Source organism: Pagrus pagrus, assembly GCF_965226575.1.
Source record: "Pagrus pagrus genome assembly, chromosome: 10".
NCBI lineage: Eukaryota > Metazoa > Chordata > Actinopteri > Spariformes > Sparidae > Pagrus > Pagrus pagrus.
In genome coordinates, this window is record NC_140194.1 from 1296080 (window position 1) to 1316900 (window position 20821).

The 20821-nt window shown below is 43.8% G+C and overlaps 2 protein-coding genes across 2 annotated transcripts; both read right to left on the reverse strand.

Annotated features, from left to right (window-relative positions):
- Nucleotides 1-4505: 4505 nt before the first annotated feature.
- On the reverse strand, nt 4506-8014 carry LOC311263963 (E3 ubiquitin-protein ligase TRIM21-like). The gene is made up of 2 exons (XM_084364422.1): nt 7939-8014; nt 4506-6245 (listed from the first exon to the last, which is right to left on the reverse strand). The coding sequence occupies exon 2, from the start codon at nt 6234-6236 to the stop codon at nt 4593-4595; it is 1644 nt and encodes a 547-aa protein (XP_084220548.1). The 5' UTR covers nt 6237-6245; nt 7939-8014; the 3' UTR covers nt 4506-4592.
- A 2219-nt stretch (nt 8015-10233) lies between these two features.
- ciao2a (cytosolic iron-sulfur assembly component 2A) lies at nt 10234-20019 on the reverse strand. Its single transcript, XM_084365227.1, has 5 exons — nt 19745-20019; nt 18569-18733; nt 14468-14517; nt 12018-12063; nt 10234-10925 (listed from the first exon to the last, which is right to left on the reverse strand). The coding sequence occupies exons 1-5, from the start codon at nt 19866-19868 to the stop codon at nt 10825-10827; spliced, it is 486 nt and encodes a 161-aa protein (XP_084221353.1). The 5' UTR covers nt 19869-20019; the 3' UTR covers nt 10234-10824.
- Nucleotides 20020-20821: the final 802 nt, after the last annotated feature.

The window sequence follows — 20821 nt, forward strand, 5'->3', positions numbered from 1 at the left end:
CTTAAGTTGGTCAAGTTGCCTCACGGCGGAGAAAAAGCGAGAGCAGAGCCGCCATTTTAGGGTGCGGTTTGTATTTAAGTTGATAGTTAATCTGTATTTCAGCACTATTACTTTATTTTCATTTAATTTCCTGGATTATGTGAAGCTAAAATGCCTGCATGTGCGTTGCCTTGTTGTATGGCAGGCCAGGTTTTTCAGTCGGGATCGCGGGTGTGTGAATACACCTGGAGCCGTGGAAACAAGATGGCGAGCTTCCCACAGGAGAGAGAGTCGAGCGAGGATCACCTGTGCTGCAAGACTCACCTACACACGTGGACAGACACTGATCTGACACTGGGGTCGTGGTAGGACAGAACTGACTGCAACACACAGTGAATCTCATTTGGACTGAGAAAGGACTTAACCAAGAGACTGGTCATATATCAAACTGAAGAAATCTGAGTTATTGATTATATTGATCTGTGAGATCTGATTGAGTTGTATTTTTGATACATTTGAATTTTTTTTTCTTTTATTTATTCACTTTTCAGTATTGTGTGCCAGTTTGGTTTTACATGAATGGGTTTTGTGAAAGTGATTCAAAGCTTAAATAGAGCTGGTTAAGCAACTTAAAGAGATAGAAGAAAATTATAACTAAAACTCATAAATAGGCCTAAACTGAGATAAAATGAGAACTTAGACTGAGTAAACTCAAAATGGATACCAAGAACTAAACAACCAACATAGGAAACCTAAATACAAAATTATATCTCAACTCAAATAGGTTGGATTGAATCCAAATAAGATCAATAGGGAAAAATAACCTTATTTTTCTGAGGTTGGGTTTCCTTTTGAATGGTTGGAGGGAGATTGAACGATTCATGTTGTGTATGTGTTTGTGTAAAAGTGTTTTGGTACCATCAATGATTGCTGTTCTTGTAATAGTTTTTCTATATAAATACGCCGGCAGTTAAAACTCACTGGTCTGTGGTCTGTGATTCTTAAACACTAATATCACCACTCTTCCTGAACCTAGACTCTGGTCCTACACCTAAAGTGCTACATTAGCAACCACTAACAGTTTTTAACACATGAAGAGCTTTATAATTAAACTGTTGGTCACTGATGAATAAAACATGTAGGTATCTTCAGTCTGTGGCAACAACACATCTTATTTCACACATTCAACAGGAAGTGTCCAACTGATTTGTGGGTCTCAGGACACTTTTTTCTTTCTGTGCATCCTGAAACTTTTGGGGCCATTTTTCTTCATTTACTCTCTGAGATTAAACTGTCACATAAACAAGACAGAGAGACTCAGTTTTTCACTTTCCTCCACTCTCATGGATCATCCACCTGTGGTCTGCAGCTCATCCCGCCTCCAGCTCCAGCCAAGCAGGAACCTAAGAAGAATCTTTATTGTCAGTTATCTTTTACATGGAACATGTAAACACACCTGAAATTAGTCCTCTGCATTTAACCCATCACTAGCTACACACATGGTAAGTGCACATACTTCAGACTAGGAGCAGTGGGCTGCCGTGTCAGGCGCCCGGGGAACACAACCTGAGAGACACAACAGAGGTCCTGTGGCCGTCACAGTATTCAGCATCGTCTTCAGCACCACGCAGGACGGCTGACAAGAAGATCTGATCAAGCTGCTCTCAATCTACAGGAAAAAGTAACGATCGTTCATAAACAAGTTTCTAGACTTCAACCTGGAGGATACTTGACAAACTGCAAAGGATGGCAGCAGATCATGAACTGAATCTCCCGATCAGAAAACACGTCTGTCTCCCATCCAGCAGCTGCACATCTTCTGATGTTGACTGAAAACCTCGGTACTGCAAACTTCTTAAACGAAGTGAAGCAAACACTCTGAAGTTCATGCCGGGCTCCTCGTGATGAATGGCTCTGTGTGGCTCATGCTGTAAGTTTTAAGAATAATTCCCTGACTCTCTCCGGACCAGCGCTCACACTGCATGTGTCCTTGTCGCGGCTCTCAGCTGTCGGCCTGAGACTGTTTGATACCAGGAAGCTGCATAAATGAACCACAGAAAAACATAATGTCTTTCACAGGCGCTGCAGAGCTGCAGGCAGACGAGCGTCCATCACATCTGGTGGTTACCCTGCATCATGTTAAAGAGGTTGTGATGAAGTATTTGTTGTATACAAGATCTCTGACCCTCAACTTGACGCTTCACAATCGCCTCGTCATGCACATCAAGAATCACAGAAGACGTTTGATTGTTGTCGTCTGGCTTTTCATCACGGTTTGTCGGTCTGCGTGTAATCGAACCGACTGACCTGCTTCCAGGATTCCTGTAAAGATCACCGGCTGCTGAACCACAGACGGCTGATTGTTGATGAGATGTATTCATATTCACTGGACCTGGTGTGTGTGTGTGTCTGTGTGTGTGTGATGACATTTCATTTGACATTTGTTGGTGTCGACAGGATTAAAGAAATGAACGTCACACACCGCTGCCCTCAGACGCTCGTCGCTCACTTCAGATGAACAGCTGTTATTAACGACTGGAGAGGCTCAGTGAAGTGGAGCGAGCAGAGCTCAGCACGGTGCAGCGTTGTTCTCTGTTCTTCACCCCTCTGCTGTATGTGCATCGTGTCTGTGTCTCTGGACAAGTTTAGTTCCTGTATCACAGCCTGATGTCGTCTTCCTCTGTTACCAGAGAGCTGCACTGAGCTAAAAACACCTCACTGAGCCACGCTGTGGTTCATTTTGAGTCCCACACCGTCCGGCTTTCAAACACTTGATTCCTCTTGTCAACATGAGGTTTCTTCTTGGAGGACAGAAGTGCAGCGTTTGTGGAAACGCGTCACAGACTTACTGTCTGACCGACTGCATCAGGTTACACATTATTGCTCAGGTATATGAATTTATATGTTGATGTTTGTATGAAGCGAACACACAGCGCCGTGAACAGCTGGCAGAGCTCAGCATGCTGTGCTGCCTGTAAGCCACCATGTGATTTATGTTTAAGTGTGTTTGAGCTTCAGTGCTGAGATCGTGAGTCCATGCAGGGACGTGCAGAAGATGTTAGAGGGGGAGGGGCCCTAAGACCAAAGATATTATAAAATGATCTTTAGACAATGAGTGACAGATTCCTGCATCTCATATGCTTCAGCATCACGTCATCATTTAATACGAGCACGTCCTCATGTGGCTGCAGTTTGTAATGAGCTCCACTAGAGGGCGTCCTCACACATCACTTCATCTACAAACAGGGAGCGACTGGTTTAGTTCATATCAGCAGCTCGGACCTTCAAGAACATGACGATGGATGCACCATGTTGAGTTTGGAAGCGTCATCTTATCGGCTGCCATCAGCAGAGATGTTCTGAAATTTCATTTCTTTTTTCAGCTGACACAGAGGATGTGATGTCAGATGTGATGGAGTATCAGAGCTCGTCAGCACGATTCAGTCTGAGAACAGTGGATGGTGTTTTTAATCACATGAGTTGGTCGTCATAAGAAAACCAACAGCTGATTTTTAAGCTTTAAGATATTTGGAAGACATTTTTCGCCATTTAAGTCGGAGTACAACGTCCCAACCACCAAGTGATGATCCCCAAAGCCTCGTCACAGTTCAGGTGATGATTATCTTTGTATCTCTTTGTCATGTTGAGATATGATGTCATGAATTAAAAACGGTGTAGGGAAGACAAGACGCACCTTCAACCTCTGGATTGACCAGACAGGTTCAAAAATAAATAAGTAATAAACTAAATAAGATGTTAAAATACTTGTACACTTTTTTGGCTGACTGACTGAAAATACGTCTGTCACTTGAACTGACACTTGAATAGTTTAATTTAACAGCAATATTAAATAGTCAGATTTGGCCCAATAGGCAGAATATAGAAATGTATTATCAATCAGAGAAAAAAAGACTTAAAAGACAAAATAATATTATAATCTGAATGAAACATATTGATGAAGGTTCTCAGTCATCCAGGTCATGGTAATAATTCTGTGCTGTATCGTCGGGTTGCCTACGATAGTAGTATTTCTTACAATTTATTTAGTTTTAAAATATTGTTTATTTTGTCTGCGTGTCTGAGAATATTAGTGTTTAACAAACTTAATTTAAAAGTAAAATCAAACTTTATTACTTTGTGGTTTAATAATTCATGCATGAACGAGTTTATGAAGCAAAATGAATTAATCCGACACAAAAACTTTACTTTGCTTTTGTTTATTGAAAAAGTAAAAGAATGAAATAACTTCTGTCTTCTGTCTTATTTATTTAAAGGTTCTCCAGTAATCTGTGACAGTGTGAAACACTTGTTATAGAAACACTGATTAGACAATACAAAGGTTTACATTTGGCACCCAGACATTTAAAAAGTGTGCAGACACTTCTTAAACATGAGTATTTTCTTCTGATGATTTCAGTCTTTAAGGCAGGTGATGTTATCAGAACAAGTTAGTGTCCATTAGATAATATCAATCAGTGCTGGTGTAGTAACAAGAACTGTGACACAAAAAACATTGATCAGAAGAAACAACATATACACTGTACATCCCCTTTAAATGAACATTTATTACATTAAATGATGTGAATCTTTCTGTAGAAAATCAAATGTTTGTTCTACTCAGTGTGATTGACAGGAGAGATGATCAGAGGGGCAGAGTTTTTACCACCATCATTACTACAAGGACAGAAGTATGGGTAGAGTTTCTGAGTGAAGCAGCAGCCAGTAAAGGAGTAGATAAGAGCTGCAGCATCAACGTCATAAAAGGAGACCAGACCCTCCTCATAGTCCACAAACACCCCCACCTTCTCAGGCTGACACTTCAGAGAGAGACGGACTGAAGAGGCAGCATAAGCTTGGTACTCATTTTTATTCCTCAACCATATCGTCCAGTAACCATTCTGAGGAGACACTGTGATCTTTTCCTTCCTGTTGATCGACTCTCTGGCCACTCCTAAACCCCACTTAGTCTTCTCTTTAACTTGAACCTCATAATAAAATCTTCCTGAAGAGAAACTCTGCTTTGCTAAGACAACAATGTAATTTTTAAATCTCTCTGGGTTGTCTGGGAGATTCTTCTTTACATCGGTATCATATACTTGTTTTCCATCATCAGACAGGATGAGGTTGGGATGTGCCGTATCAGGATCGAGTGTCACATCCACTGCATACTGCTGGACCCTCTTCAGCTGGACCTCAAGCAGCTTCTTCATCTGTTTACTGAGCGTCTCCTCCAGCTGATTCACAGCTCTCACCACAGTCCCCTCATATGAAGGTGGACGGACGCTGACTCCTGTCCAGTCCTTGGTGGGTGGAGCAGCGTTCAGTGATGGGAAGCTTTGGAGGAGGTGGAGGTGGTCTTCAGACTGTGAGAGCTGCTCCACCTCAGAGCTTCTCTTCTCCAGCTCAGAGATTTCCTGTTCCAGCTCTCTGATGAAGCCTTCAGCCTGTTTCTCTGTCTCTCTCTGCTTCTCTTTGATGGTGTCGATGAGCTCGGCCTGGCTTCTCTCAACAGACTCCTTCAGAGCGGTGAAGACCTGAACACCAGCTGCTATCTCTCTGTCTGCATCTTTCTCACTGAGCTCCACTGAGCGCTTCATCTCCTGAAGCTTCAGTCGTCTCTTCTGGATCATCTGCTGAATTTCAGCGTCTGTCTTCCCCAGCTCGGCCTTCTTTCCTTCATATTCTTCTTTCAGAGGAACAACATCATGTGTCTTGTGGTCTGAATAGGTGCAGAGCATGCAGACACACATCTGGTCGGTCTTACAGAACAGCTCCAGCAGTTTATCGTGCTTCGTACACATCCTGCCTTCCAGGTTCTCCACAGGGTCGATCAGCTGATGTCTCTTCAGGCCTGACTTTGTCAGATGAGGCTCCAGGTGAGTCTCACAGTAGGAGGCCAGACACACCAGGCAGGACTTCAGGGCCTTCAGTTTGGTTCCAGTGCAGTCGTCACAGGGAACTTCTCCTGGTTTGGAAACTTGTTGCTCTGAGCTGCTGCTGCTGGCTTTCTGTTGAGCTGACTGTCTGAACTGAGCAGCCATCTCAGAGATGAACATGTTGACCTTCAGCTCAGGTCTGGTGTTGAAAACCTCTTTACAGTTGGGACACTGACACTTGTCATTTTTATCCCAGTGTTGAGTGATGCAGGTTTTACAGAAGTTGTGTCCACATGGTGTGCTGACTGGATCAGTGAACACATCCAGACAGATGGAGCACAGGAACTGATCTTCAGTCAGCAGACAGCTGGCAGCAGACATGTTTACAGTCTGAGGACAACAAGTAAGAAAAAACAACACTGTAATTACATATCTATTAATTATCAAACTATGATTAGTGGAGTATAAGGAGAGTCATACTGAATTATTTTCTTGTTGCATGCATTCATACAAGTTCAAACACTGAACCCAGCCGAGAGCCGAATTCAGAAAGAAAACGATCACACAACATCACAAACAACACATTTTGTGTTCACAATGTGCATGTGTCAGCAGCTGTTCTCCTCAGACAGCTCATTACACAGGTTTAGTGTAGCAAAAAGGTTTGAAGTTAAAGGTGCAGTTGGTAAGTCTTATAAAAGTAACTTTTTGTCATATTTGCTAAAACTGTCACTATGTAAAGACAGCATTACATGTAACTAGTAATCTGTAAAAAAAACCAAAAAACAGGCTCATTTAGCGACCGAACAAAAAGAACCAATCAGAGCCAGGATGGTGTCTGATGGAGTGTCTGACAGCTGTCAATCACTGCTCACGCACACACTGCAGACAGCCCCCTCCCCCTTCCTCCTCAGCTCACGCTAGCTCGGTCAAGCTCATATCTCCAAGAGCGGCTTCAGGAGCTTAGAGAAAGTAACGGCACAGCAACAACCATCAGCGAGGAAAAGACTACCGATACCTCCGTTACCAACAACAGCATACACAGCAAAGACGAGTAAAAAGAGGAAGCCGGAGCCGGAGCCACTACTCCGTAGTGCATATGATGTTACTGTGATGTTGCAGTCGGGCTAACGTTAGCTTGTTTCCGATGCTAGGGCTAACGTTACTGGTTGGCGTTGTTATATTAGAAAGTAGCAGAAAATATCTTTATGAAGTGACCTGGCAGTCTTAATGTTTCTGTGCTCTCACAGATAAATGTTGACATATGTGGTTTACTGGCCATTTGGCAATATTCACGAGTTTCGGTTGTAAAACAAACATCGAAGTAACTGACTGAGATCAGTGTGTGCTGGGTTTTTACTCAATACATATTGCTGCAGATTACTTTTCATGTCGACTTGATTTATTTCTGCTCGCTTGTTGGCCAGCAGTGTTGACTATTCACAACAGTAAAGTCTAGTGTTGCGGCCAGCCTCCTGGGGAGGGACTGGAGGCAGGGCAGGAGAGCGGGGGAGGGGGAGGCATCTGAAATTTGTACTTGTTCAAATTTAATGCTAAGTCCTCTCTCTCCTCAAAGTTACCGACTGCACCTTCAAGGCTGCTTAGCAAAGTGTGTAACAGCTTTGTAAGTTGTAAAAAATTGATTTTATACTTTTATGGTCAATTAAAGAAACTGTTGCATGAAACAGATACTGTAGAGTTCAAAATCCAAAGTGTGTCCATGCTTACTAAGTTAGCTTTGAGCAGAACCAGTTTATCCGGTGTTACTTGTTCTGTTTCTTTTCCTGTCGTGGTTGGATTCAGGTACTTCCTCATATATGTGGGCCTGCAGGATGTGGTACAACAACCTGACTTTACTACGACGTTAGAGCATCAAAGTTACAGGAAAGAAACAGGTCAGAAAATATGAGTAAATTAGCTTCAGCTAAAGCTGACTGACTTCACTCTGTCTGAACTTCACGAGCTGCAGTTCAGTGACTGTGGTTCAGTTTGACCTGTTCTGAAGGTCAGACAGAGTTTACATCTTGTTTTAATCTAAAATGACACATTATCACATAAAAAGTCTGTGTGTCAGTGTACTCACCAGTGTTTGCAGAGATTCTGCTGTTTTTAGAGAAAACCTGATGGATTCAGTTGAATCTCTCTGAGAGAAACGGAGACTCGTCTGAACTGCAGCTCAAACTTTCACTTTCCTTTCACAGATGTGACGCAGCTTTTCCTCCTGTAGCTCCTCCTCTCAGTGCAGCTCTGTGAGTGAGGCTTGATTGGCTCACTGGGCAACAAGATGAGTTTTTACAAACAGCAAAACAACAAAAACTACATTTACAAATAGACATTTTCCAGAACAGGCTGTATGTTTTGGTGGACCGGCTACAGCGCTCCCTCTCCACTCCAGTGTTCAGCTCACTGTTGAGTCTGTAAACTGAAGAACTAAAGACAACCAGAGATGGAAAATGAGTCACATGAGGTTTCTCTCTGATCCTGGAGTTTCAAACGTAGTGAAGTAAAATACTTCTTTCAAAAACCTCTGAATGTCTGAAATGTTCAGTAGCAAATAATAAAACTACTGACCTTCTCATCGACCTGAGCTCTACTGAGTTTAACATGACTAATAATAATAATTTAACATTCAACACATTGTGACCATTCACATGTCACACGTGTGATGAGGGCTTCGACAGTAGACGTCAGTGTGTTTTTAAAGCACAGAATTATCACATTTTGAAACGTGGATCCGAGTGTGAAGTGTGAAAACAAACGTGACACAGACCCTATTACAACACACACACACACACACACACACACACTGAGCTGATGGAAAATATCAATTCACCTCACATCCACACCAGCAGCAGCCTGCTGACTCTCCCTCCTCTGCTCATTGCTCATTTCTTTACTCCAGTCCTGAGAATAATGTGACAGTGAATGTAAATCACCTCTTCTCCTCCGTCTGTAATCACAGCCTCTCCTGCAGGGCTCTCAGCCTCCTGTCAGACGAGCCGGTACTTCAGCCCAGCACAGTCAGATACTCGCTCTGTACCGCCCTGAACCTCCGGATGTGACACCGCTGTGAGGCTTTATTGTTGCTTTGATCACAGACGAGGTCATTTTATTTTGCTTCTCAGTACAGAGCGAGGAAGTCAGTGGGCACGGTCCTTTCAGTCGTAGAAGTACTTACATTATTTACGAAGTAAAAGTATCAAGACATTAAAGGCAGCCGCAGAGATTACTACTACTACTGCAAGTGTGACAGAAGTATTATAAATCCTACTGTGGCTCCAGAGGAAGCTGCATGTAGTCTGAAAAACTGCCTCCAGTGATGTCACTCATCAGCAAAGTTGCATTGTGGGTAATGTCAGCTCTGGGTTTGTGAGCTCCTTCATGCTGCACGAATGACAGAACAAACAGTTATTAATAAAGAAGTTCACATAAACACTTGTGCATGTTTTTAATCTGCGTCACGATGAACGTAAGCAGCAGCAAGATGGAGGTGAATCTGTGGTCGGCCTCTTCACATCAGAAGTTAAACATCTGGGAGACACTGACTGTGTGAGCACCGAGCATCGATGTTATAAACACAGAGTCAGCTGTGCCCGGTCGGATCAGAACACGGTCCGCCTGTCGAGTGCAACAGCCTGATCTGAGATGTTGTGGTGGAGACGGGTCACTGTGGGCACGACAGGCTCTGATCTCACGTTGTTGAGTCCGTTTCCTTTTCCTGCGACCAGACATCAGCCAGGAGCAGCGTTGAACCCAGCTGGAGTAGCATGGCTCTTATGACAGTGACAGGAGCTCCCAGCTGCTGAGTTATTCATATTAATTATCCCAGTTTGATGCTGAAGTTGCATCTTCATTTGCACTTTCAAAACACTACCAACCCCTGAACATCACAGTTGTGTTAAAAGTGTCGTCTTCTCTGCTCAGCAGCAGCACTCAGTGTGAGTGATGCTGTCGGACTGACATGTTAAATCAACAACACACACACGCTGCTGATTTAAAACCCCGGCAGGCCTTCTGGCTGAAACTTCAGGTGGACCTTTTAATTGCAGTGTTTATTAATGCAGGGTGCCTCTGTTGGATTCAGAGTTTTAATGAAGACAGTCGTCTGTTTATTCAGCTCTCAGGTCCTGACGGCAGCAGCTTCATCTCTCTGTTAAACTTACTCCTGTTTCATCAGGAACAACAGTGCCCCCAACAGCATCCAACATCCACAATGAAATCTGACACAAATATGAAGAAATGACAACTTCTTACAAACACAGTCCATAAGGTCGCTGCATGTGAAACATAACTGTGTGTAATATCTGGTGTGTGTTTGTGTGGTGGGTCATAAAAAGACACACTTGTTCACAGTCCTGTCAATCATCACGACTCAAAGCAGCTTCTTATTCACGTCACTTTTAATACCTGATTCTTTTGTAGCACATCGGTTTTAAAAATAGTCACCTCTAAAATATTCATATTTCTACTGACTGAGTGATTCACCGGATGAGTGCATTTACAAAAGGACAGTCAGCGCAGGAAAAGATGCAAACACCGGCCCGCTTCCTTCACAGCGTCTGCAGCAGAACTGAGCCGACGGCACAGACCTGCTGCTGTTCACCGTCCGGCAGGGAGCGATCGGAGAGTCAGCACGTCTGTGGCGTTACTCCAGCTCGGCTCCTGCTCACCTCTCTCAGCATTCAAGCTTCTCACTGTCGACTCCAAAAAATCCTCCCTGCGAACTCCCCAGAGCCGACACAAGCCTCCGCCTCCACACAGACTCTCAGGAGTCCTCTGAACAATGTCCTCAGGCACTGTGGAAACACACACTCTCTCTCATACACACACACACACACACACACACAGACACACACACATACACATACACAGACACAGACACAGACACACACACATACACAGACACACACACAGGGACACACACACAGCGGCTCCAAGGTGTTTGCTTCAGGTGGTGGAGCGTCCTCCGTCAGTCGTCAGGCTCAGTGACACACTGCTCCACGATCTCCCTCAGGTTCGGGTTTTCCATGGCAGCCGCCACTCGCTCCTTATCGTTGATCTGCTTGTTAACTGGAGACACAAACGTCACTGAGACACTGAACAGCAACGACACAACACAAACACACGACGCTGTGACCTCGACAGCACGGCAGCGTCACCGTGGAACTGAGTTGTTTTTTTTAGTTTTGACATTTTAAGTTTGTTGCGACACCGACTGCTGAAAGAGTGTGTTGTTTGTTTTTGTGAAATTGCGTGAACTATATTCACAACGATATAAAAACAAAGCAGCAGCATTTTATTAGTTCAAACTAAATGAAGGTTACTGAGACGACGACAGTAGCTGCTCGCTTGTCTCGGCGTTCTTCAGACAAAGCCGGCGAGGACGTCTTTGAAAAGTATTCTCTAATCGGGATTTTGGGTCGAGCTTCTTAAGCAGACGATCAAAGCCGATTGGTTCGGCATCGTATCGCTGGACATACAATATGTAACCACGTCAGTAATTTCCATCCCTGGTTTGCTCTTTTTGTCACGTGTAGCGCTCCAGCTGTGTTCGGCTGAGTCGTGCTTTGTTGACACCACCAGCATCTCCTCGTGAGCCTTCACAGTCTGCTCAGACTGGACGCTGTGTTTGCGTGAAGTGGTGAAACAAGTTTGTCGTGTTTGTCGCTGTTTTCTTGCATAGTTTGCACATCATAGTGTTTTATTGGAGGTCTGAACTCTTGTAGCTAATCCACGTCCACACGATTTAACTAGCTTCCTGTTTAGGTGCAAGATCCTCGATGGAGGCTGACGCGCTGCTCAGCTCAGCCTCGTGTTGTTAATGAGACGACACACTGCGTCATCACACAGCTACATCCTGATGATGAGGCACTTTTTAATCATGTAAAGCTTCAGACTGGTGTTATCCAGAACGATATGATATGACACGGCTCTGATTCATGGTCCCCAGAGGAAATCTTACGCACTTTGATGATCTCCTGATTTTTTCTTTTGGCATCAGGTCAAAGCTTTAAACATCAAAACCTTAGACAGTAACGCTGTCTGTGCTGCAGAGCGCAGAACACAGAACATCACACGGCTGAGAAAACCTGGCTCAGCGGGAGGTTGTTTTAATCTTAATGAAACAGTTCAGTCCTTTAAATTAGAAAATAAAACACTCACTGTCTTCCTCCGTAGAGTGGGTTCCTTCTGAAATGTAAATTTCCAGCTGAGAAGAGAAAGAAAGAAAAACAACCGCCGTTAACAGGCAATTTGTTCTTTGTTGAATTTCATGCAGCTCCGATACGAGAAATGAAATTAAGAACAAAGTGAGGAGCGTTTTAAACGCTGGCTCGGTTTGAAAGAGAAATGGGTTTGGACTGGAAACCGCAGGACGGACATCAGTCGAGAAAACGGGACACGAGCAGCTCACAGCAACAAACACCTTAATAATGTAAACTGGTGACGGTACGGATGCTCAGAAAACAGATGAAGCGGAAAATCAAACGGAACATCCACAAATATTATTCTATTAATCTCCCTCTCTCTCTGTTGTGTGTAATGTTGTTCCTTCCTCTTCACTCATAAATCAGAATGTCTGATGATATGATCCCTCCTGATGTCACCTGATGTAACCTGATCCCACCTGATGTGACCTGATCCCACCTGATGTCACCTGATGTCACCTGATCCCACCTGATGTGACCTGATGTGACCTGATCCCACCTGATGTGACCTGATGTGACCTGATCCCACCTGATGTAACCTGATGTCACCTGATCCCACCTGATGTGACCTGATCCCACCTGATGTCACCTGATGTCACCTGATCCCACCTGATGTGACCTGATGTGACCTGATCCCACCTGATGTGACCTGATCCCACCTGATGTCACCTGATGTAACCTGATCCCACCTGATGTGACCTGATCCCACCTGATGTCACCTGATGTCACCTGATCCCACCTGATGTGACCTGATGTGACCTGATCCCACCTGATGTGACCTGATGTGACCTGATCCCACCTGATGTAACCTGATGTCACCTGATCCCACCTGATGTGACCTGATCCCACCTGATGTCACCTGATGTCACCTGATCCCACCTGATGTGACCTGATGTGACCTGATCCCACCTGATGTGACCTGATGTGACCTGATCCCACCTGATCCCACCTGATGTCACCTGATCCCACCTGATGTGACCTGATGTGACCTGATGTGACCTGATCCCACCTGATGTGACCTGATGTGACCTGATCCCACCTGATGTCACCTGATGTGACCTGATCCCACCTGATGTAACCTGATGTCACCTGATCCCACCTGATGTCACCTGATCCCACCTGATGTGACCTGATCCCACCTGATGTGACCTGATCCCACCTGATGTCACCTGATGTCACCTGATCCCACCTGATGTGACCTGATGTGACCTGATCCCACCTGATGTCACCTGATGTGACCTGATCCCACCTGATGTCACCTGATGTCACCTGATCCCACCTGATGTGACCTGATCCCACCTGATGTGACCTGATCCCACCTGATGTGACCTGATGTGACCTGATCCCACCTGATGTCACCTGATGTGACCTGATCCCACCTAATGTGACCTGATCTCACCTGATGTGACCTGATCCCACCTGATGTCACCTGATCCCACCTGATGTCACCTGATGTCACCTGATGTGACCTGATCCCACCTGATGTGACCTGATCCCACCTGATGTGACCTGATCCCACCTGATGTGACCTGATCCCACCTGATGCGACCTGATCCCACCTGATGTGAGGATGTTTTTGTCCTCCTGGTGAGTTTGAGTCTAACCTCCGTTCTCCCTTTCGGCTCTGGTTTGTTCTCCTCCCACTCCTGAGAATGAACCTGCTCCTTTAGCTGCTAAATGTTCCTCGTTCTCACTCAGATTCATCCAGATTGTTGTTGTTTCCATACTTGTTGAACGAGCAGGAGAAGCTCCTCTAATTAAGAGGCTGCTCGTCTCGTCTGTAAAGAGATGAAGCATGCAGCTCTCCACCTGCCTCGGCACACTGCCGTTTGTTTGATGGTCGGCCAAGCACTCCTCTCTGCGTGACCCTTGACCTCTAATACGTGGCTGTGAATAAACAGCTCATTAGCTGCAGCGCTGTGTGTGTTTGTGTGTTCACAGAGCACTGCCTCTCAGAGTCGTACTCTTTGAATCGTTAATGAAACAGCAGCTGTTTCCTCGCTGAACGAGGCTCCAGTGATGTCGCCTGTTCAACCCTGTTACGTTCAGTTTGTTCGGTCACGTTTGGATTCGGAAGTCAACTTTAAACGTCCACGTTTAACCGCGAGCCAGGAGACAGGGACACGTTAATGCCGCTCCACATCACACTTCCTCTTCTCAGAAACATATTTACAGGTTCAGAGGGATTTACACTGTCTGGGATATTAATAATATCTCAAACACACGTCCATAAATCCACTGTGGATCCTTAGAAGTTTTATTCAGTATCAAAGGATCCACAGCAACAGCCAATAATAACACAATGATTATAATTAACTTTACTGATGTGGCTCTTTTCATTCAGGAGGTGAAGCTCAGAGTGCTTCAAAATACAGTGAAGGAGCATGAAAACATTCATTGACTCACCTTGTGTTTGAATGGCAAACATCTCTGCAGCTTCACTTGTAGGCAGAGACCTGCAGACACACAAAACACCCCATCAGACTCACAAAACACCCCATCAGACACACAAAACATCCCATCAGACTCACAAAACACCCCATCAGACTCACAAAACACCCCATCAGACACACAAAACATCCCATCAGACACACAAACATCCCCACAGACACACAAAACACCCCATCAGACACACAAAACATCCCATCAGACACACAAACATCCCATCAGACACACAAACATCCCCACAGACACACAAACATCCCATCAGACTCACAAACATCCCCACAGACTCACAAAACACCCCATCAGACACACAAACACCCCATCAGACACACAAAACATCCCATCAGACACACAAACACCCCATCAGACACACAAACATCCCATCAGACTCACAAACATCCCATCAGACTCACAAACATCCCCACAGACTCACAAAACACCCCATCAGACACACAAAACATCCCATCAGACTCACAAACATCCCCACAGACTCACAAAACATCCTCACAGACTCACAAAACATCCCCACAGACTCACAAACATCCCCACAGACACAGACTTCACTCAGGAGAACCAGACTGTAGAAACAACCCGTCTCACGCTGACATGTTGGATCAGAACATCATTTCTGGAGATTAAAAGTTAAAGATGCTGATTTGTTTGACAAACAGCCCTAACGCTGCAAAGCATGCTGGTCCGTGTCCTGCTCCTGTGGTGGCAGTATTTGGTCCTGTTTACCAGCTGGACTTCTGCCCGTGTGATTCTGGACGCAGAAGGAGCCTCGCTCTCCCGCTGGACTGACACCAAATCCTGTCAATCACCTTTGATGTTTCACATCCCTGATGATTCTGCTACCAGACTCTGTCGGGCCCGATGGAAATGAGCAAGAAAATGGTCCAAAACGGGCCCCGAGGCCCGGCTCGATCCGGCAGCAGCTGCCCTCCTCGCTGGAGCTGCAGGTCGTCTGAGTGATGAGACGAGCGGCGGAGCGCCAGCAGCCCCCGCTGGTCAGGAAATCATCTGCTGCACGGAAAGTTTCCCCAACGAGGCCGAGATCAATTATGAGCCAGTTACATCTGTTCTGTTCATCCTGCTAACAAGAACCTCCTGAGGGGAACCTGCCGGTCCGTTCACACTCAAACTGAACACGTACTGAGCGATGTGTGTGTTCCTGCTGCAGTTCATTCACTTTGTCTTTTAACATTTTCTCACGTCACTGAATCATAATTTGGGACTTGAAGACGTCACGTTCTCTCAGTATTGAGCTGTTTGTGTCATTAAGAGAAGAAACACAGAGCTTTTAATTTCCACCCTGAAGATTCAGAGGAGGCCAAATATCAGCGAGGACGTACAAGATCGCTCTTAACATCAGCTGCAACTTATTGCTCTCCATTAATCTGTCAGTAGTTACATGAACCCACACTGATTTTGAGTCAATTGATCACATGATCTGGGAGCTATTGAGCTAAAATGCTAATATTTGCTAAAAATGCTAATATTTGCTAATAAAAATTAATAAAAATTATGAAAAGATGTAAAATGTAAATACAAGAGGCGTATCTCATGCAGCCAGTGTAGTTACATGATCCCAACATGATTTTGAGTCAATTGATCACATGACCTGGAAGCTATTGAGCTAAAATGCTAATATTTACATATAGAAATTCATAAAAATTAATGAAAAATATGAAAAGATGTAAAATGTAAAAACAGGTCATTTCTCTATAAAATGGTGAAAATGTGGATCAGTGTTTCGTCCACAGCTCAGAGATGTTCAGTTTACTGTCACAGACGAGGACAGAGACCAGAACATTCAACAAGCCGACATCAGAGAATAACGACTTCTCCTTCTGAAAACACTCGGACTGATTAATCTGTTATCAAAATAGCTGGTCATTAAATCACACAACTAATCAGCTGTTCTGCAGCTCATGAACATATCTTCAGTTTTCTGTTTCCTTTATATAGAAGCCATAAAAAGTTTATGGAACCAAGAAGAGAAAATATAAAATAAACCTTCTCGCTCATAAAATGTGTCAGTTTCATGTCGACTGTGAGTTAAACACTGAGGCTGAAGTGTCGGTGATGGAGCTGCAACTACTTTTGATGTCAGCTGAATGTTCTGGTCTCTGTCCGCGTCTGTGACAGTAAACTGAACATCTCTGAGTTGTGGACAAAATAAGAGAAACACTGATGGATATTTTTCACCTTTTTGTCGACCAAACAAATAATCGATCAATCGAGGAAATACCTGACAGACTAATGAGCTGCAGCTCTAATCAGTCACTGAAGTCTCTTAATGTGACAACAGAATAATGTGTATTAATCACCGACTGCTGCCCACTGACATCCTGCAACTGATGAGCTCCTGAAACCAATTTACTGTGTGTGTGTGTGTGTGTGTGTGTGTGTGTGTGTGTGTGTGTGTGTGTGTGTGCGCATGGAAACACACAGATGATAAAACTCAGAAAACAGATCTGAATACATGAATGTCACAGACGTCGTTGGTATGATTTCCTTCATGATCACTCAGGCTGCTGCTCTGAGGGAACTACAGCTGGAGAGCGAGTCTGTAGTCTAAGAAGCGAACGTGCTGATTCTCCTCGTGCAGACGGACGCTCTTGTTGCTGGCTGCCGCTGCTGCTCAGAGATTAGACCGCTCGCCACCACAGACCAACAGTAACGAGGTGAAGGGGTGAAGCTCCTCGGCCTCAGTTACTGTCAGAGAACTTGTCAGAACATTAAAGGCCAGAGGTTGTTTTCATTTAATAACAAATAATAACACAAAAACACATAAGAACCCATGATGGATCCACATCTGTGTATTTATATATTTACCTGTTTTATCGTGACCGTCATTCAAACTGTGTCTGGACAAACAAAACCAAAGTTTGAGACTAATCCTAAGCTTTTTAAGACCCCGCAGGAGCATCCTATTCCAAGACTTTACTGAATATTATAATTAAGAAAGCAACTGGCAGATTAACCAATAATGAAAATCATTATTAGTTGGTAGCTGCAGCTCAACATGTGATTAGCCAATCACAATGTTTGTTTACGATGACCTCCAGGTAGGAAAGCTCTTCATCACACACGAGCCAACATGCAATCAGACTGAAGACTGTTTGATGCTTCACGCCTCATCGTTAACACCTGCACTGACGTTATGCTGGAGACCAAACTGACCTGCTGGACCACAGAGAGAAGAAAATGGCAGCTTGAGCTCAGCTAAAAATAGCAGTTACGCTGCAGTCGCATCCTGTTCACTTCCTTTCTACGCGAGCAAAGAGGCAAATAAAAACAGCAGATTCCCATCCCGGCTGCTCGAGTTCAACTTTAGTGAACTCTGACAGTCGCAGCCACAAGCAACAGCAAAGACGTGTGTGTGTGTGTGTGTGTGTGTGTGTGTGTGGACCACAAACCAGCACACTGAGTGACGGATTAAAGTGTTTGCATGACAACGTTTCTTCTCATTCAGAGTATTTTTAACACTAAAGTTACATTTTCTTTTCATCCAAAACAACCTTAAAAACACAGTAAAATAAAGAGTCTGAAACAATTTCTGATGACTAACGTTGAATAAAGTGACTGTGATGTAAAAAGGCTTCCCACACCGCAAAGAATCATTTTAGTTCTTATTTTTTTACTGTCAGATTTCAACATATTTATTTCTGCTACAGAAAACATTCAGCCTCGGATTCAAACCCTCCACTTCATCTGCAGTGATAATAGGCTTAGGCTTAAGTTCAGATTAAACACGGCACAGCCAGTCATTCAAAACCATATCAAAGAGCTCTTTCTTTCTTTTGAACCAAAGTATTTCATCAGTTGTGAGTTTCTGTTCTTCCTCTACACCATCTTCTGCTTAGACATCATTAGCAACAATCAGAGTAACTCCCGAATCGACCTGAATGCATTTAAAACAGAAATAGGCTGAAATCTCTGTGAAAAACACGAGAATAAATCCAGAGGCTTCAGTGTGAGTGAGGCTGAGCTCGTTCAGACCTGGTTGATGTGTCAGGAGCTGTTTTCTGGTTCATGCCTGTCAGCAGGGGGACTCACCGATCAGAGTAGCCAGAGAGCAGTGAGGGACGGTCGGAGAGAACTTGATAATGATGAGGTACTCGTCCTCTCCGAGCTCCTGGACCTCCACACATTTCTCCGTCACCACGTCCAGCTCCTCCAGGGTGTTGGGCTTCTCCGGGTCCCGGATCGATCGGATCACGTCTGATACAGGGCAGGAAACGAGTCGTGTCAGTGTTAAAGTCAGAGTCTCTAGTGAGCGACTCCTGAAACACAAACCATCTGAACCGAAGGTAAAAAGATTTAGGAAAAACAAACTGCTGTGGATGATAAGAGCAGAAAAGTTTCAGCTCAAAGTATTTCTGCATTGTGAATGAAACTTGAGTCGTTTTTTGTTTTGAAATAGTTGCAACATAAAATTAACACAGTAACAATTAAGTAATATTAATTAAATCAAAGTAAAAGTTTCGAGGACTGTTTGTTTAATGGACGGATCGCTCCAGACTTTCTAGACTCGTTCAAAAATCTCAATTACTGTTCAGAAAAACAATCGGTGGTTTCTTGGCAGGTTAGGAGAGTAACAGAGGAAACACTCTAATCTCACTCCAACCACACCAAACTCCATTCAGAAAAACATTCATTTAAGATCTGTTCCATTAATAATCCCAGTATATGACGTTTACTACAAACACACCGAATTCACCTATTTGAGTCCTACACCACCAGTGATCAGACGTGCCTTTCACTGCAACTACACCAGACCCCATTCATAAACGTATCCATTTAACTTTGCGTTAATCTGTCAGAAACACAGCAGCAACTTCATGAAACTTCTCTCTCGATCATTACTAAAAGTTGGGTGCATGATTTCTTCACCATCAGTAACTGACGAGTCAAATCAGACATTTTGATTATAATCCTGGAGCCGTTTGTTGAGCTCGCTGTTGTAACACAAGTTGTCGTTACACTGGGCGTGTTTTATAGTCGTCTTAAGCGAGTTTACACTCAAATGTGCAAAGTTCTGTCATTTTTGAACAGAGTCTGGTGTGGTCAACATACAGGAAGCCGGCCGGGGTCTGCTATGAAACCAGGCTGACCTGCAGTAACCTCTGCAGCATTATCTGTCCAACTGTCAGGACGTTTAAGATGTTCGGGACGGACGGAACCGACGGTTCTGACAGTTAGGACGGGTGGACGTCAGGCCCGTTCCCTCACCGTACACTTCCAACGCTTTCTCCTCCATCTTCTCGGTCCTCAGGGCATCCCTTTCGTCCACAAGTCCAGAAAACTGTAAGACCTTGGTGACAGTTAACGACATGAGGCTCAGCACGACTGCCATTTTGTAGTGAGCGCCATAATGAAGCGGACAGGTCGGCTGTGAGACGGACAGAGACAGGGGACAGGGACAGGGGACAGACGCGGCTGTCACTGGTCTGTGGTCGGGACAGTTGGACCGGAAACTCAGAACGTAAGATTGTACAGAGATCAGCGGCTCCTGCTGCAGCCAATCAGCTCTCACTTCCGCTTCCTGTGTTTTGGAGTCAGAGAAAAGCAATCGATGACTGATCGCTCCACTGATCACCTACAGTGAGTGACAGCACTGAGGACACTGAGGACATGTCCTCTGTGTCTGTTATGGGTCTATGATATCTTAACACTTTATAATAGCCATCATATCATTACAATAAAAAATTACGTAAAATTAAAAATGTATAGAAAACTTTACTTAACTTTATTTAACTGTTAACAAGCAATAAAATGCTTCATAAACTATGTATTAGCAGTTGATGTCTTAATATGTAAATGGTTAATAAATACAGTGTAGTTCATTATAAACATTATTTGATGCTATGAGAACTGATGTTTTCCACCTTTATGATTGTTTATTAAATGTTTTATGAACCATTTCATTGTTTCTACACGGTGAAATTACTGAACTACATCTAATTAACTACACGTTTACCATTTATTAATAAGTTATTATAGAGTGTCACCCATATAGACTGTAGAAGTATTTTATTTTGAATACATAACAACTATCTTACATTTCTTTTATCTAAAATATTATTTTGTATGAAGACAAACAAACACGTGTTTCCTTATTTCATTTTTACTCTTTTTAAATAGATCTTTGGTGTTTTATATGACTTTATAATATAATGTACTAAAGTTTGGTATATTATAATTTATTGAGTTGATTTGTTTTACTGAATCGTGGAGCTCAACGTTTCTTACTCTGAAAATTTGACACCAGACATGAACTGATCAGATTAAATTATAAACGATGAACAG

Coding starts and splice junctions, on each gene's coding strand:
- LOC311263963 (XM_084364422.1), bottom strand. CDS start 6,236: ATGTCTGCTGCCAGCTGTCTGCTGACTGAAGATCAGTTCCTGTGCTCC.
- ciao2a (XM_084365227.1), bottom strand. CDS start 19,868: ATGGCAGTCGTGCTGAGCCTCATGTCGTTAACTGTCACCAAGGTCTTA. Junction 14,518..18,568: donor CTCTCTGGCTACTCTGATCG/GTGAGTCCCCCT, acceptor GTGTGTCTGCAG/GTCTCTGCCTACAAGTGAAG. Junction 12,064..14,467: donor GTTTGCCATTCAAACACAAG/GTGAGTCAATGA, acceptor TTCTCTTCTCAG/CTGGAAATTTACATTTCAGA.